The sequence below is a fragment of the Mercurialis annua genome, linkage group LG3 (genome assembly GCF_937616625.2).
Source record: "Mercurialis annua linkage group LG3, ddMerAnnu1.2, whole genome shotgun sequence".
Taxonomy (NCBI): Eukaryota; Viridiplantae; Streptophyta; class Magnoliopsida; order Malpighiales; family Euphorbiaceae; genus Mercurialis; species Mercurialis annua.
Genome location: NC_065572.1, coordinates 9,615,705 through 9,633,003, shown reverse-complemented (window position 1 = coordinate 9,633,003; position 17,299 = coordinate 9,615,705). Strand labels below are relative to the sequence as shown.

At 31.5% G+C, this 17,299-nt stretch overlaps 2 protein-coding genes across 2 annotated transcripts; one reads left to right on the top strand and one right to left on the bottom strand.

Moving 5' to 3' along the window:
- The first annotated feature begins 3,470 nt into the window (after window positions 1-3,470).
- On the top strand, window positions 3,471-4,244 carry LOC126672226 (NAC domain-containing protein 76-like). Its single transcript, XM_050366175.1, has one exon. It carries the CDS (start codon window positions 3,471-3,473, stop codon window positions 4,242-4,244), a length of 774 nt encoding a protein of 257 aa, XP_050222132.1.
- Window positions 4,245-4,888: 644 nt separating this feature from the next.
- LOC126675558 (uncharacterized) lies at window positions 4,889-9,299 on the bottom strand. The gene is made up of 16 exons (XM_050370212.1): window positions 9,077-9,299; window positions 8,878-9,006; window positions 8,738-8,797; window positions 8,007-8,120; window positions 7,842-7,929; window positions 7,308-7,453; window positions 7,129-7,230; window positions 6,606-6,677; window positions 6,430-6,529; window positions 6,268-6,350; window positions 5,952-6,029; window positions 5,770-5,868; window positions 5,634-5,684; window positions 5,490-5,546; window positions 5,249-5,290; window positions 4,889-5,125 (listed from the first exon to the last, which is right to left on the bottom strand). The coding sequence occupies exons 1-16, from the start codon at window positions 9,209-9,211 to the stop codon at window positions 5,042-5,044; spliced, it is 1,440 nt and encodes a 479-aa protein (XP_050226169.1). The 5' UTR covers window positions 9,212-9,299; the 3' UTR covers window positions 4,889-5,041.
- Between the last annotated feature and the right edge of the window lie 8,000 nt (window positions 9,300-17,299).

Genomic DNA, 17,299 nt, shown 5'->3' with positions numbered 1-17,299 from the left:
GAGCGGTGGTGCATTACAATATGTAAGCTTGATCCCTTATCAAAACAAATCGAACAAATAAAATAAGCAAACAGCTCTGAATATAAATCTCCAGTTCTGCCAAAGAAGAACTGAAGGAAGCATCAATATAGCAAACTTTGATCGGCAGCAAGCATATCTAGCTGAAACAAAGAGACTTCCAATAGCATCATTGCTTTATTAGATCTCAGAAAATCAAATCAAAAGAAAATTGGACAAACTAGCAATATAGTTTTTACTGGTTCCGAAAATTTTCATTTTATAATTATTGATTTGGTTTTGTTTTAGAGATTTAAAAATGTAAAATAGTTTAGTTCGGCTTTTATATTTTTTTTTATCCGAACTAGACTAAAAGTGAAATAAACCCGTAAATTCATCAAGATTTAAAAATTTAAGAATTTTTTAATGTTTTTTGAACTTTAGAAACAAAAGGCTGTGGGCGTATTTATAACGAGAGAACAACATTTGATAATGCGCATCTCATTGATACGCATATTTTATATAGGGTTTTTCCAAGTATTTGATATAGTATTATTGCATATTTTGAGGATATTATGCTCGGAAAGGTGTTTATTTTGTAGATTTATGCGTATGGAGTGAAACGAAGCAATTTGGAGCAACTTGGAGAAAAGCTGGAAAAAATGCCTAGTTCCTCAAAAGTGCCTGCAGACACTATTGAGGAATTGGCCCGGATTACTTTCTGCGAATCCTTTGTGGCCAATTCCTCAAAAGTGCCTCCAGGCACTATTGAGGAACTGGCCCGGATTTACCTACGAATCTAAAACGTGAAAATCCTTTTTCTACACGGATTTGGACCCGATTTCAACTACAACTCTTGCAACACATCAAGGACTCTTCCACTATATAAAGACATCTCAAGATCATGTATTCTATCGAGTTTTTCATTATTTCTATTCTACAAATAATTTGTCTTAGATTAATTTTCTTTTAGTCCTTAGTTTATTTTCAAGTCTTAGTTCTTCGAAGCTTTGATTCGAAGACTTGTGTTCCGAATAATTTCAGGTTTTTAATTCAAGTATTTTCTTTCATATTATTTAATTATGTTTATTACTTTTGAGTTATTGATTTCTTCAATTATGTCTAGCTAAATTTATTAAATTTAGGATATTGTGAGTAGTATGGGTTTAATTCAAATCTGAAATTTAATATTCTATCTTTCTTTATTCTTGCAATTCTTATTATTGGGATTAATGCTTGTAATTACTTGATCACCAATTACATGATTAAAAATCGATTTGTGAGTAAACGTCATTAAAGCAAGTTGGTTGAAAAAGATAATAAGAACGTAGTTATAAAACATGAGTCCGTCCACTATGTTTGCGTTGCGTGGTATGTGTGGATAACTTTTCTTAATGCTTTGTTTATGATTGTCGGGTTATTTTCTATTATCCTCTAAGCCGTGACAGTAAGAACGATTCGGGGTAATCGGGTTATAAACGATAGGTTAACATCGTCTACGAAATAGGGGGTTAACGAGGTTAGATCTATCCGCCATTGTAAAGAATAATTAAAGTTAGGATTGATAGAGATTAGAATAAAGATTTGAAGGATTGCCCATATGAAAACAATATTCTAGGTTTGCTTTTTATCATCGTATTTTCTTATTTTATTTTCAGTTTTAGTTTAATTAATTAAAAATCAAATCAATCAAATTCGTTAGTTCAAATAATAATTAGTTAACTATTTTGGTACTAAATACAATTCCTTGTGGGTTTGACTTTTACTTATCATTATATTACTTGATTTATCGATATCGTACACTTGCGATTTTGTGTATCAAGTTTTTGGCGCCGTTGCCGGGGAATTGATATTTATATCAATACAACTTAATTAATTATTGCTTTTAACACCTTTTATTTTTTGTTTTATTTATTTATGTTGTTTATAAGTTTTCATCATGAATTTTGGTGAATCAACTTATCCATATGAGAGCTTTAATGCACAGTACTCTAATATGATGGATTATAATATGCAATATAATCAATTTCAAGTTTGTGAATGGTGTCAAGAAAATCATGATTGGGCATATTGTCCATATTATTCACCAACACTACCTTCACCCGATTATTCTTATTGTGTTAATGATTCTTTTAACTCGTTTTCTAGTTTTGGTGATACTAATATTCAGGTTGTGGTTGATGATCAAAAGGATAAATTAATATATGGGCAAGCTTTAGAGTGGGCTCGTAACAATAATCTTGAACATCTTAATCATCCGTGCTTAGAAGAAGATGTATAAATATGATTATATTAGAATAAATATATGTTACTGCATAAATAAATTTCGTATAATAAGTAAAAATAATTTATACAAAAAATAAAATATAGAAAGGAAAAAAAGTTCCAAGATTTAGTAGCATTCTCTTGCATGAAAAAGAATTGATGATCAAATAATATCTAAGATTTTTTTTCTTTCTAAAATTCAGTTAATTGTTTTGAAGTATACATTAGATTGAATATTTTTTATTAGTTCCCTCAAACTATTAAAATATTTTATAATTATTGATTTGGTTTTATTTTATAGATTTGAAAATGTAAAATAATTTAGTTCGGTTTTCATATTTTGAATTTTTCATTTTTCATTTGAACTAGACTAAAAATAAAATAAACCTGAAAACTCATCAAAATTTAAAAATTTAAGAAAAAGTTCTAAAGTTTTAAAAAAATTAAAACAAAAGAGTGCATGCGTATTTGTAATGACATTTGCTAATGTGCATCATATTAGCATTGAATTTACTTTCCCAATATAGCAAATACGGAACTACAGATGTTACTAGCTAATAAGGATTATATTTTATTTGTATCCATTATACATAGGGTCATAAATCTATGTATTTTTTTATTTTAATTAATTTAATTCTTGTTATAATGTGCAAATATATAAAATAAGTAAAAATAATCAAATAAAGCATATAAAGAAAAAAAAGTTCCAAGATTTCTAAAATCAGTTAATTATTTTGAAGTGTAGATTAAATAATTAAATATCCTACTTCTATGTTTATCTTACCTTTTTAAAAAGTGATAAACTGGTACAATTTTTTCTAAATAAGAGGAAGAATTTATAAATAAAAGGATAAGCATAAAATTTGATATAGAAGAGGAAGTATTTGCTTTTGTAGCAAGAAAGAAGAGAGTCCGTTGAGTAAGAGGAATTGTAAGTAAGTGTTGCACTCACTACTCTTATATAAACACACATCACGCTGCTAGGGTTTCAGAATTATAACTCTACTGATCAAGAACCCTACTGATCAAGAACTTGAGCTCCTGCTAATTATATTTACTGATCAAGAACTTGTGCTCCTGCTAGGGTTTGAGAATTATATTTACTGATCAAGAACTTGTGCTACTGCTAGGGTTTGAGAATTATATTTACTGATCAAGAACCCTACCCATCAAGAACTTGTGCTACGTACTGCTAGGCTTTGAGAAACATGTTGCCTGGATTTATATTTAACCCTACTGATCAAGAACTTGTGGGCTTCTATCTTCTCCACATCAACAACCAAAAAGACTCTGCGTACCACATTAGCCAGTTTCCTGTTCCATTCTGCAATTTCTACGGTGACGAAGAGCCTTGGGAGATTTGGAAAAGATTCGGTGGAGAGCAGAAGAATAATCTTGAACGTCTTTTCTTCCACACCAAGCTAAAGAAGAAGGCTACGAGGGGCACCGGCACCAACATTGATCGCAAGTTTGGTTCTGGAGGCGGAGGATGGCACGGTGCGACTTCCGGTGAGAAATCACCCATTCATGTTTCTGATTTAGTAGGCTACAAGAAGAGTTTCAGTTATTGGAACAAATCGAGACCGGACCAAGACCGGTGTTGGATCATGACGGAGTACAGTGTGGAGGGAAGGGGCTGGGATTTTGTGATTTGTGAACTGAAACCTGGCAGAAAACAGACGGAGAAAAGAAAGCAGGAGGCTGCGGTACTTGAGAGTGGAGAGAAACGATGCCGGATTGAACAACACAATGGAGAGGCTGTTGCGACTCTAACTGATGAAGACAAAGGATGCAGGATTGAAGCTGAGGGTGGAGTATATTTGCAAGAGGGTGGAGTACATGCAAATTATTATGATGATAAGGGGTTAGCTCCACGTGGAAGCAATGAAGAATTTGCAGTTGAAGATGTACTCTCATCTTTCTGGGATTATCTGCATGACGGTCACAATTCTGAGGTGGTGACTGCTGAGTATATTCAATAATCCTGCTCGCTGTGTAATAATCTTCCAACACAGATTAGGGTATCCTGCTTGCAAATTTAGTCGGTTCTTTGTTAGTTGTTTGTAAGTGTTTGGTTGTGACTTGTGAATGTACTTCTAAACAGAGAATAGGAATGAAATCTTGAATAGTTCTGCTTTGCCCTCTTTAGAGCTGACTTGAAAGCAAATAAACCAAACTAATTATTTCTTGTCACATAAATTCATGCTACTGCTCTGATAACAAAAGAGTTGTTTCTATGTATAGCTTCTAATACAAAACTCATGGTAATGCTGAAACATTGCCGTAACGTTAGCTGCCCATTCTGTCAATGAATCCTGACTCGAAAGCTTGATTTAATTATAGCATATGGAGTTCACCACTTCATAAGTTGTGTAGTCACAATCATACCAAGATATGTCTTTTCTTCCTACAGATACCAAATTAAAACATTCCTTTTTGCAAATTCGAAAACAACAATTCTGACTAACGAATCATACATAAGTAAGGATCAAAGAATACCGCTCAGGTGTAATCAATTCTTTTACAATTAACTAATTTCAGGACCTAATAATTAAGGAACAATTGCATCTCAGCAGCGTCAAATTTGCTCGTCAGAACAACACTTGAGGGATAAAGCATACACACATTCTCTGAAACCTCACGAAAAGTACTTCGACCATTAAACAACTTATAAAAATGACACAAGGCTCTGTTTACAATTCTATCACTCATTTACACTAGATCATGTACATTTTACAATAATTTAAAGCTTAAAAAGACAATGAACTGAAAATTCAACTTATAGAACTCGCTCCTTTCGAGTATCTCCAACTGCCATTTCACCTATACTTGTCCCTGCAATGTATCCGCCAGACCATGCATTCTGTAAAGACAACAACGATGGTGAATTTAAGCTTCAGCTTGCCTACTTCATGTAATCTATTAAACCACACTAAAACATGTGATATATAAATTGTATTATAAATTAACAGGATGTTAACTATACCTGGAAATTAAAACCACCAGTCACCCCATCAACATTCAGAACCTGCAAACAATGTTCAATCCCGGAAATTAAGGCTAGAATTTGTCAATGTCTGTGCATGAGCTTACTCAGTATCAGCCATTTGACATTTGGACAGTAGAATTCGGTACTAAAATTGGAAACATTGCATCTACGCTAAACAAGATCTTATAGTAGCTATTCCAAATCGAGAAGAAGCCAAAAGGTACACGACTAACAGTACCTCTCCAGCGAAGAAAAGCCATGGACATAATTTGCTTTCCATTGTGTTTAATATGATCTTCATGAAAGAAATACAAACCAAGTTATATTTTTCCAAAAGATGTAAAGAGAGAGAGAAAGGAGAAGGGGGGGCGAGAGAAAGAACCTCGGACAAGGGAACACCTCCAGCAGTGACGAATTCATCCTTAAATTGACCCTACATTCAAAGTAAAAATATAATCTCTGAAGAAAGTGTGACAAAATGCAAGAGGGCTTAGAGAGTTCACAATCTTGAATTTTACCTTTCCAGTTACTTCAAATGTACAGAGTTTCAAGAGATTGGCAACGGATATTATTGAGTTATTTGATACGGAAGCCCACAAGGTATCCCCAATTAGTCTCTGCAGAACAGTAACTTGTTTTGCAAATAGTTCTTATAACGAAATAGAAATTCATGATAACTTGTGTTGAAACAGCCAAGGACCTCACGATCTAATATATACTTCCAAAATCTCTTCGTAATGCCAAATTCTGAAGGACATGAATTTACTGCTTTTTGCTTCTGCAACAAAAAATTTGTTGAGTTGAGAGAAATAAAATCAGTTGTAGAATAATAGAATTGCGGTACATTACTAATTAACAAGAACGAGTAAAATGCTAGGGGGCAAGTAGATAACTCGTCTGGAAAAATCATCGTGGTAAATTAATTATCAACATCTTCATAGTTCAGTCTTAAGAGATACTGTATTTGTAATTCATGCACGTGCAATAAGCTCTATAAACAAAACATGAAATATTACCGGAAATTTATTCTTTTGTCGACTTAGGATTGATTTTAGATCTTCTATATGCAAATCAGGTATAAAATCCACTGTAAGCAAGCCTGCATCGATATTCTGCAACATTTTATTAAAACAGACCAACACAGAGAGAGAGAAATCAAACATTTCATTATGCCTTACCTTTGAAAACTGAATTGAACAGATCACGAGCTCCCCAAGCAGATAGCCGAAGAATTACTGGCCCACTGAGTCCCCAGTGGGTAACTAGCATAGGCCCAACCTGAGTTCAATGTATTCTGGTTGAGTCATAACTCTTAATCCATTTACATTACTGTATATCAGCTGAAAAGGCTTGCCTGTGTAAGATGTGGTGTATTCCGTTGTATATTTTCTAGTTTAAGCTTTGCTTCAACCTTAGGAAATGTAACCTGAGGATGAGAAAGGCTCAAACGCATTAAAAACAATATAGGATCGATTTCTTAACAAGTGAATTGCAATGCAATATCTACAGAGCCTGACATGCACATGTTCCGTGAATGTGAGCAGACTATGTAAAAATCAATTGCAATGTGGAAGCGGAATTCTCAGCTGATATGAAAATAGAAGAGTATAAAATTCAAAATAAAATCAATTTATCATTGTTATCCTAAGACATTACAGCATGAATTTATTTGCTTAACATGAAGATCTACTTAGCAGAAGACATAGTGCCATAAGTGCAGAAATGGTACTGTAAGTGAGGGTATGCTCAAAGAGAGAGGTGCGCAACCACCACTAATGACATGTACTATTTACTAGATGCGTGCTTTTGGGTTTACATATCGAAACCCAAGAACAGAGTAAGCTATTGGAAACTCATTAAAAGATAATAGAATTTACCCCTGACAACTCTGCAAGCTGAGGATCTTCAACTTTGAAAGTGAATAAGCTTGGTACTGGATCTACAATTGAATGACCAAGCTGAGTTGCAAGATTATGACCCTGTCAGAAGAACAAAAGGGAGTCTCATCAAGAATTTCAAATACAAATTATGAAAATAAGCTATTCAATCATCCAACCTGTTTGCTACTCCCGCTAGCAATCAATAGATAGTCAGCTTCAACAGCTTCAACAAAATCAATGGTACGTTTCTCAACCTTCAGATGAAACTTTCCTCTGGCATCAGCAGACGCATTTGTTACAACTTTTCCAGTTTGCAAAGAAACTGTTAGAGGAACTCACATGTCAGACTGCATATTTTTTCAAAGTTCTCATAATATTGACTAAGCTCCTAGTAGAATGGTTCACAAGTTGTATCCGAAAATGAACAAAGAAAAATACTTAATTTTTCAAGAATAACAAGACTAGCTACAAATCTTCCGTATGTTTTTCTTGAATACTTATAACATCAACGTTTGATAAAAAGAACATGTGGTAAAAACATGAGTCCCACACACTACTAAGGTTTTTATTTGTATGGTACACTGATATTTAGACAACAAATCAATAAAGGTGAAAGAATGAGCGTTAAAGAAAAAGAGATGAATTTTTAAGTTTAGATTTTAGACTCGATACAATCAAGGAAAATACATGATGTAGGTAAAAAAAACTACCTCCTTTCCGCTTTGCCTCAGTTAGAAGACAATCAATAATTGTAGACGAACTGTTGCTGATTGGAAACACTCTTCCATCATCCTCAATCTGTAGGTAGATCTGATAAGTAGGAAATGCAGTATAAGGGGAGTGACAGAAAATACACATGCAGTTTCCAGGACAACCTTGAGTGCCACCCCATGATCAGAAAACCAGGACATGGTATCTACAGGGCCATGCATGTTGAAGAAAGATCCTCTAAATTCTCGGTGCCCCCTGGGATATTGTTCTGCCAAAATCTACAAACATAATGAATATGGAATATGGAGAGATTTACAAAGCGGCCATGGTTTCTGGGAAATCAAAGTATATCTCTAGTGTTTATGATTGTAGTTTATGTTTTCCCCACACGTCAGTTCAAGATCAAAAAAAGTAGCAGACACATAAAAACAAGTTGTTGCATTAGTTTTAGTTGGATAATTTATCACATTGGCACAAACAGCTTAAAGATACATGGTAATAAAAAAAGAGCAACTGAAATTCAGAGACACAACTGCAAGACTCCATGCATTCATTTAAAATCGTAACATGACATACTCATCTATTGCAATTCCTTTATGACGAAAATGAATAAACATTCCATCGATAAGAAAAGAAGAACAGAAACACTAAAATATAATAATTTACATATGGCATTTTGACAGGTGAGAATCTCATGAGAACTACAACAAGTGGAACAAAGAAAAATATCCTTGCCCCCACATCGAATGGACGAAAACATACAGATAACTATAACATCTCAAAGCAATTTTTAACTCATTAGTTATAAAGCAATCCTGACTTTCATAAATAAGTAAGACAACAAAAAGTTTGAACATTGATCAATAGAATGCATGAATACATAGAAATGACTCACCATAGGGTCAGAACAAAAGCCATTGGTGACATTGCATCTGCCACCCCCAGATATTTTCACCTATCAAATAAAGAGACAAACTCACCAAAGAACATAAAAGTTGATCAATTTACAGAATTTAGAATTGGAAATCAGAAAACCTTAGAGAGTGGCTTTGCTTTCTCAATGACCAAAACATTAAGATGAGGAGCCAAAGTCTTGGCTCGAATAGCTCCATATATCCCTGCTGCTCCACCACCAACCACCACTAACAGCTCCTCATTTTGTGACTGCCCATCACAAAAAAAAGGATCAAAATTCAAGAAAAAGCATTATGAAATAAAATGAAGGGAAAAGAACCTTGTGAGCTGAAGCAGCAGCGGCAGAAAATTTGAAGTTGTTGGGAGAGCGAAGCAAATATGTGTTGGTTGTAGCTGTACAAGATACTCCAAATGGGTTGAAGAAGAAGAAGAAGCGCGCTAGGTTCAAGCTCATTGATATACGATAGCTATTCCTGGATTTTGCTCAAATTTCAGGCCTTTAATGTCGGCTCCATTGCCGCTAAATAGACTAATAACTAGAAAAACTTGAAATTAGGCAGAAGGTACAAAAAAACTCTCGAGTTTTTCTCAAATGTATAGATCAGCCTTTTTACTTTATCTGGGCACAATTAGACCCCCGTGTTTTTAAAATTGAACAATTAAACTCTTATTATTTTAAAATCGAACAAATAAACCCTTTTAGTTTACTTTTGGGACACTTACCCCCTCAAATTTTTGGTAAATATTTTAAATATTAAAATTATTTTTTGAACTTTTTTCCTATATGATTATGAGAGACATGTCAACCATTAACGAGTGTTTCTAATGATGTTGGATGAAAGGGGTTATTTGTACTATTTGAAAATAAAGAGGGCTTAATTATACCCAAAAAAATAAAAAGGCTGATTTGTACTTTTGTGAAAACTACGAGGATTTTTTTATACATTTTACCTTGAAACTATCTCTTCTGAGAAAACATTACTATAAAATATATCATTTCAAAGATACCTACAAAAATATTTGTAAAATTTAACCTTCAAATTGAAAAAATTTAGTCGTACCTCAAAATTTGATTTTTTTTCCACGCTATAGTTTGAAACATTTTTAAGTCATTTTTAAAATACATAATTTATTTACTTTTTAAAAAAAATCGTTGTTTTAAACAATTTTATAAATAAATTACAAATGGTTTCAAACAGTTTTTAACTTTTTATTAACAATATACTTCAAAAAATAATATTTCTTGTGTTTTTCGTTTTCTTTTCGAATAATTTTTTTTCTTATGCCTAATGCCTTAAAAAAGCCCCGACTTTATAACCTCTTTTCAATCAACCTGATGTTGAAAACTTGTCAATTTTATTCTATTTTGCATTTTATCGTTTCAATTGTATCCCAATTTTTTAATTTTTGTTAATTTTTTAATTAAATGCTGAAATCATTCAATTAGCTATGTTTAAAGATAAAATTAAATTCATTTTCATTAAAAAAAATATAAATAAGTCCTATATTTTTAAAAACGAATTAAAAATTATGATCAAATTAAAAATAATTTAAATTCTTAATTAATTTAACTAAATTTAAATAAATTTTAAACATGTACATTAATATATGCTATCTATGGAGAACGTTTTTGAATTTTTTTTTTCAAATGAAAACGACGTCAATTTAATATTTCAGGGTACAATTGAAACGATAAAATACGAAATATGATAAAATTGATAAGTTTTCAACGTGAGAGTATAATCGAAAAGGTGCTAAAAAATCGGGAATTTTTAAAGTATTAGGCCTTTTTAATATAATTTATTCTATCGCTAGCTCGCATTTCCAAGATGAATCAACAAATTGAATTGATTGTTTCAGACTCGCGATTTTATAAAATTGATCATTTTAAGAATTACAAAAAATATATAGAGAACACTTTTTTGTTGTCCAATTCGGCATTAATCACAACAACAACAACAACAACAAATTGCTTGGACCTCCAAAATTCAACCAAGAGGCTCTTTTGGTATGGAATAGTGTTTTTGAAGGTCGATTAGTATAATGTCCAATCTCTAATATTAAAAAGTGTTTTTAAATTAATCATCAACCAACATAATGATATTTTTATATAATATTATAAAATAATTGCTTTAATATATAATTAACATAGCATGAATGATTAGTTTAATATTTGAAATCAATGGAGGATTTGAAGTAATTACATCTTATTTCAACAAACAATGAAAAATAAATCAATTATGAATTCATCAACATGAATTAGGGTGCCACAGGAAAGGAGCATCAGCATTGATATCACTACAATACAAGCAAGGATGTTGAGCAAATCCTTGTGCCTCCAATGCCTTTCTAGCCATAATCACAACCTCTCTATTGCTTAATATTCGGTTCGAATTCTCCTTTAACACAATCTGCAACGCGTTGCTAAATGCTCCGTAGGCTTTTCCTTTACCTTCAACTGCAGTGTCGGAAATGTAATTTTTTAAAACAAATAGGCGAAAATATACTCCCTCCGTCCCGTTTAAGAAGTCCCATATTCCATTTTTGGGATGTCCCATTTAAAAAGTCCCATTACTATTTTTAGGATGTTTTTCTATTGAATACCCTATTTTACCCTTATTTTAGTTATCTTAGAGGAGCTCTATGAAAAATTCCACTATCATTAATAGGGGCAAAACATAAAAAAACATGAAAAGACAAGAATAATTAATGTTTTCTTAATCTGTGTGTAAAGTCAAATGGGACTTCTAAAGTGGGACGGAGGGAGTAATATTTATTATATTTTTATAAAGGTGGATAAAACAAAAAAATTAAAATGACTTATAAAGTTAGAGAAAACTATTTTATATATTTATATCTTTGATCAAAATAATAAAAATATCATTTAAAATATTTATAACAATATGATCCGTCAATTTTGCAATGAGTTATAATCATATATTCAACTCTCAATTCAAGCTTGTCCGTCTGTCATATAACCCTCAGTTTATACTCATTATTATTGTGACTATATAATCTTTTTTAGCCTGAAAGCAAGATCAACTGTATAAAATAATATTCAAGCAATCAAAAACTAATTCAAGAATAAGTCTCAAAAATAGATTTAAATGGAAAGATTGATATAATTGTATGAAATCGTGAAATTGTCCAATCATATTGTCATAGAGTTTTCAAAGTACTATCTAGTTGTGATCAAAGATATATAAAATTATTTGAGCTTTTTACACAAACACCCTACTTTTTAACATTTATAACTTAATTACGACCATATGTTTAGCATTCCTAAACTACGACCCACGCTTCAAATATTTACTTTAATACGATGTCAATATATAAGAGATATTCAGCTGAGATTCATTAATTAGGTTTTTTCTCTCTCCTAATAATCATATTCTCTCGCTCAGCTGCCTTTTCTCTCTCATAAATCATCTCTTTTTCGTCTGAAAATCAATATTTTCAGATTACAATTGTTTCATCTGAGTCTTCCTCTTCCATATATAAAAGCGAAGCATCACGATCTTCTTCCTTCTCTGATTCCGGCAACAAAACAACAAATTTGAAAAGCATTTACTATCGTCAAAATTGTTGATTTCAGATTTGAAATTTGTTGTTGTTGTTGTTCTTCTTCTTCTTTTTTAGATTTACATTTTTGTTTCTGTTTTTATATGACAACAATTTTCCATCATTAAACATGTATAAAGGTTATCTTTTCATGTTATATAAAATAATTTTGTGATTTTATGGAATAAATTCGATTATTTTTGCATTTTATCTGTGTTTGATTGTATTTTAGCTTTTTTTGTATTCTGCAGTATGATTTTTTGATGATGGCTGATTGCTGAATTATTATAATGTTACAGTATTGTTGATTTTATGTTGATTATATGTTGATGTTGTGTTGATAATCAATTGATTTTTTTCTTGATTTTAACATTGGCAAATAAAATAATATTGTCTGTTAAATAAACTAAAAGAATAAAAATTAAATTGAAATTATAAATAATTATTATAATATTACAGTGTTGATTTTAGCATTGGTAAAAAATATAAATATGATGTTGAATTATTATAATATTATAATGTTGATTTTATGTTAATATTGTGTTGATATTGTGTTGATATCTGGTTGATTTTAACATTGCTGAAGTAAACAATATTGTATATGAAATAAAATAAAAAATAAAAAATAAATTGAAACAGAAAAAATAATAATTTAATTTTTGATTGATTGCTAGATTATTGTAATGTTGATGTTTTTTGTTAATGCTAAATATCAACAAAATATTAACTCAAGATCAACACAAGATCAACACTGTAACATTATAATAATTCAACATTATTAATGTCGTTTTTTAATACTAAAATCAACAAAATATTAACCGAAAATCACATAATATCAACACAGTAGTATTACAATAACTTAACATCTTTATTTGTCTTCTTTTCCAATGCTAACATATCATTATCTAATCTCAACTAAATTTATTTTTCTTTTAGTTTATTTCACGGACATCATTATCTTATTTGTCAATGTTAAAATCAATAAAATATCAACTGATTATCAACACAATATCAACATAAAATCAACATAAAAATCAACAACACTGAATTATTACAATAATTCATCAATCAACCATCATCAACAAATCGTGTTGCAGAGCAAAAAAAACGCAGAAATACAACCAAACACAATAAAACTGCAGAAATAACAGATTTTCATTCCATAAAATCATAAAATAATTTCATGTATATGAAAATTAGTATTATATTCCTTAAAGATAATCTTTACACATGTTTAATGGTAAAAAAATCACTGTTACCTAAAAACAGTTAACAAAAAAAAATTATAGATCTGAAAATGAAGAAGAAGAAGAAGAAGAAGAAGAGCGGTGAATCTTTTTGTCTCGAAATCGGATCATATGCTTTTAAAAAACTTTTTAAAATCGTTGAAAACTTCTGATATCTATTCTTTCTTCCGATAATGAACTCCGATTCAGATCTGGAAAAAAAATCATAAAATAAAACTGCAGATTGAAAAACTGCACATCTCAGTATAAATAGGAAGCAGTCGTGAAGATGAATCTGAAAGAATATGAAAAGAAAAAGGAATAATGGAGTAACCGCAAGAACATGGAGCAAAAGTCTTGAGAAAGAACAGAGAAGAAACCGCCAAAACAGGGAAAATAGAAGAAAACGGTAAAAAGGAAAAGATTTTAAAAAAATATGTTATAATTCTAATTAAATGAGGTGCCCAAAGTAAACATATGGACCGCATGGTGTAAAAGTAAATGGGCCTCCAAAAACCGTATTTCACATAAAAAGCTCAAATTATTTAGCCTTAAAACTACATCAATAAATCTTATTTTATTAAAATAAAAAATAAATAAATTATAAGACGAACAATTGCCATTCGTACATTTTAGGCAAAACACGCATTTGGATCTCTACACTACAAGAAATACTAGAATTAGCAGCAAATATTTTTGCTGCTAATAGTGCTAAAAATGCTACTATTAATATATAGCAAAAAAAAATTGTGCCATGTTCCTGCTAATAAAACGTTGCCTTAAATAATTGGTAACAAAATTTGTTGTAAAATGCTGTTATAACTTAACTAATGGCAGCAACTTTTAAAGTTAATGCTGTAAAATATTTTTTAGCAGCAAAAAAAAAATTTGCTGCAAAAACATCAAATTTGAAGAAATCACGAACAAGTAATCAAGCGAAGAACTTAATTTTAGGAGGATTTTCAGCTTGCCAAATTTTCTTATGTAGACATGAAGGCACTGTCACAGCCTCTGAAAGTTGCATCTGCAACAAGGTGAAGAAGCTCGAAGTATATTTCTTGGTTAGAAGCCATTTAGGACTGTCATTTGTTGATATAATAGTTGTAGATTGAAGCTGCAGTTGAAGACGCCGAAGCTGTGCTTGCTCTCCCTGCCGGAGACGACGATTCCAGTTCAGCAAGACAAAGGCGGAAGATGACATATCAAAACATCAGGAACCATAGCATTTTATCTCTGCTTAAATCAAAGGCCATGTTTGGTTCATGAAATAGCTGCAGAATTGAATAACTATTCCCTATACACTGACAATTCTTTACTTTGGTTCATGGAATAGGTGTTCCATACTGTATGTTGTACAAATTTTAAAGATTTCGATGCTTGCTAACCGAGAAGGAAACACAATTCTCAAGAGAAAAAAAATCTGCCCAAAAAACATTGCAATTTGATAAACAATAGACCAAAACCTCCAAGAATAATGGTAATTAAAAAAACGATATGGATTCTGAATTCATCCTCGATGCAAAGAGAGCTTATGGATTGATTTAATTGAAGAATTTCTCACCTCTCCAAAGCGACATTTTTGAAAATATACAATCACGAGCAATCAACTAAACAAAAAATATGATCAAAGGAGGAAGAATCACCTTCCAAATTCGCCGGATCAAGAAAGAGATGTGAGAGTGGGAGATAATTGACGAGGAATTTAAAACTATAATTATATTCAACTATTCATTTGACTAAAGAAGTATAGTTATTCATATTTTTTAACGAAAATTATTTTCATCGTTAAAGAAAGTTTTTTTATTTGAAATTGTAGTCAAGATATCAGGAATCGCATCCGAACATTTCAATTAGATTGACCATCTCTTAATGCATGCATCACTTTGCTACACTCAATTAAAAGAAAATAAAAATCGAATAAAAAACAAAACAACCACCACAAAAAAAATGAAAGGTCGGTAGTTTTACAGGTGATTAGCCAAAATAAATTTATAAAACTTTTAGTAAACTACTAATACACCGTTAGTACACTGCATGCCCACTTTCTCCTAAAATTATCAACTACCCATTTTAAACTATTGAAACTATAATAATATAGACCACAACTGTGTGAAATTAAAAATGTATTTTATAAAAATAATTGTAAAACAAATAATGATTAGCATATGGATGTAAAAGTAGTAAACTGGGTAAGACTTTTTAAATATAAAATTACAAAACTTTTCCACAGAGGCATTTTAACAAACACATAAACTGCAACTTATGAATCAAGTAATCTAAATTTAATAGTACTACCCGCACCACCGCTAAACACTCCATCTCCACCCACAGCCTCATATCCTTTGCCACTCACCTAATTTATGGTCCATTTTCTTTTATTTCATCTTCTCAAATAATCAGACCCATATATTTCAAAACACAAACCAATTAAAATAGCAAAACTCAAACAAATTCGAATTACAGATCTGCAAATACAATCACAGGCTCACTATATTAACGGTGTTGTCTTCATCCGTATTGTTTTTTTTAAGGTAGTCTTTCTTAGCAGCGGCGACATCTTCGTCGGTCTCATCTTTGTCGACGTCGACATCGTGGTTAGGAGTAACACCGTGTTAGTGAAGTTGGTTAACAATATATATTAAAAGAAAAAAAAGTTAATTATCAAACAAACTCAGCTTATGCAGTATTAATAGGGAAGGAAGGGCCGGACAGTATATTTGGGAATAAAGTAGACATGAACAGTGCTGGGTCTAATTTCCTCTAAAAACATTATAAAGAACGTAATAATGCAGAGATACATTCAATCTTGTAGAATTAGAAACAAATTCAATATTTAAAAGATTCAATTATGTACAATTATTATGTTCAAATCCTTGATTTTAGAATTAGAATTAGAGTATACAAAGTTAGAGATTTATACGTGGATGTTTCAAATTTATGAGCTGTATATATTGGTTTGGTTCATCCAAATACTTCCTTTAAAAAATGTTTCATGTTGTATCATATTAAAAATACATCATGGATGAATCATGTATAAATTATAATTTGATTTTAGGGTAATGATTAAATCGATTTGTATGCTTACATATATTGAAAAATTTAAAATAATTTTTCCAAGAAAATAGAAGAACATAACTATTGCATTCATCTAGTCATGGTTTTTGCATTTATACGGAGGTTAAATATTAATATTGAGTAGGACAGATAAAATAGTTTTTTTCAATTATAAATATTTTTTTGATAATTAATTATAAAAATATTGGAGGAAATTAAAACATACTACTCAATATAATTATAGCTGCATGTGGAAGTAATGATCAAGCATTTGCAGTTAAAGATTATATCGCTTCTTCTAAGCCGCTGCTGCTTTCTTCTGAGCCGTTGCTGCCTTCTTCAGAGCCGCTGCCGCCTTCGGCATATACTGAGAATGGAGATGATGCATTGGACGGACTAGGAACAAGCAAATTATTATGTTCGGATATTGTAGCTTTGCAGGACAATCAAGAGGGCACATATTCTGATAATGGAGAATATGCATTGGATTGGGGACATCCTGAGGTGGTGGAGACTGCTCATGATATTGCTTCTTCGGAGCCGCTGCTGCCTTCTTTCGAGCCGCCGTTGCCTTCTTTTGAGCCGCCGTTGCCTTCTTTTGAGCCGCTGCTTCCTTCTTCAGAGCCGCTGCCGCCTTCCGCATTGGTGTCTAACTTGAGAGAGCAGAGCATTATTAGAGGGTCTAAAGGAGAGGTCACTAT

Excerpts from the sequence above, each read along its gene's own strand:
- LOC126672226 (XM_050366175.1), top strand. The coding sequence starts at position 3,471 with ATGTTGCCTGGATTTATATTTAACCCTACTGATCAAGAACTTGTGGGC.
- LOC126675558 (XM_050370212.1), bottom strand. The coding sequence starts at position 9,211 with ATGAGCTTGAACCTAGCGCGCTTCTTCTTCTTCTTCAACCCATTTGGA. Across the intron at positions 7,930-8,006 it reads ATCATGGGGTGGCACTCAAG|ATTGAGGATGATGGAAGAGT; the intron begins GTTGTCCTGGAA and ends ATCTACCTACAG. Across the intron at positions 6,530-6,605 it reads ATACACCACATCTTACACAG|GTTGGGCCTATGCTAGTTAC; the intron begins GCAAGCCTTTTC and ends CATTGAACTCAG.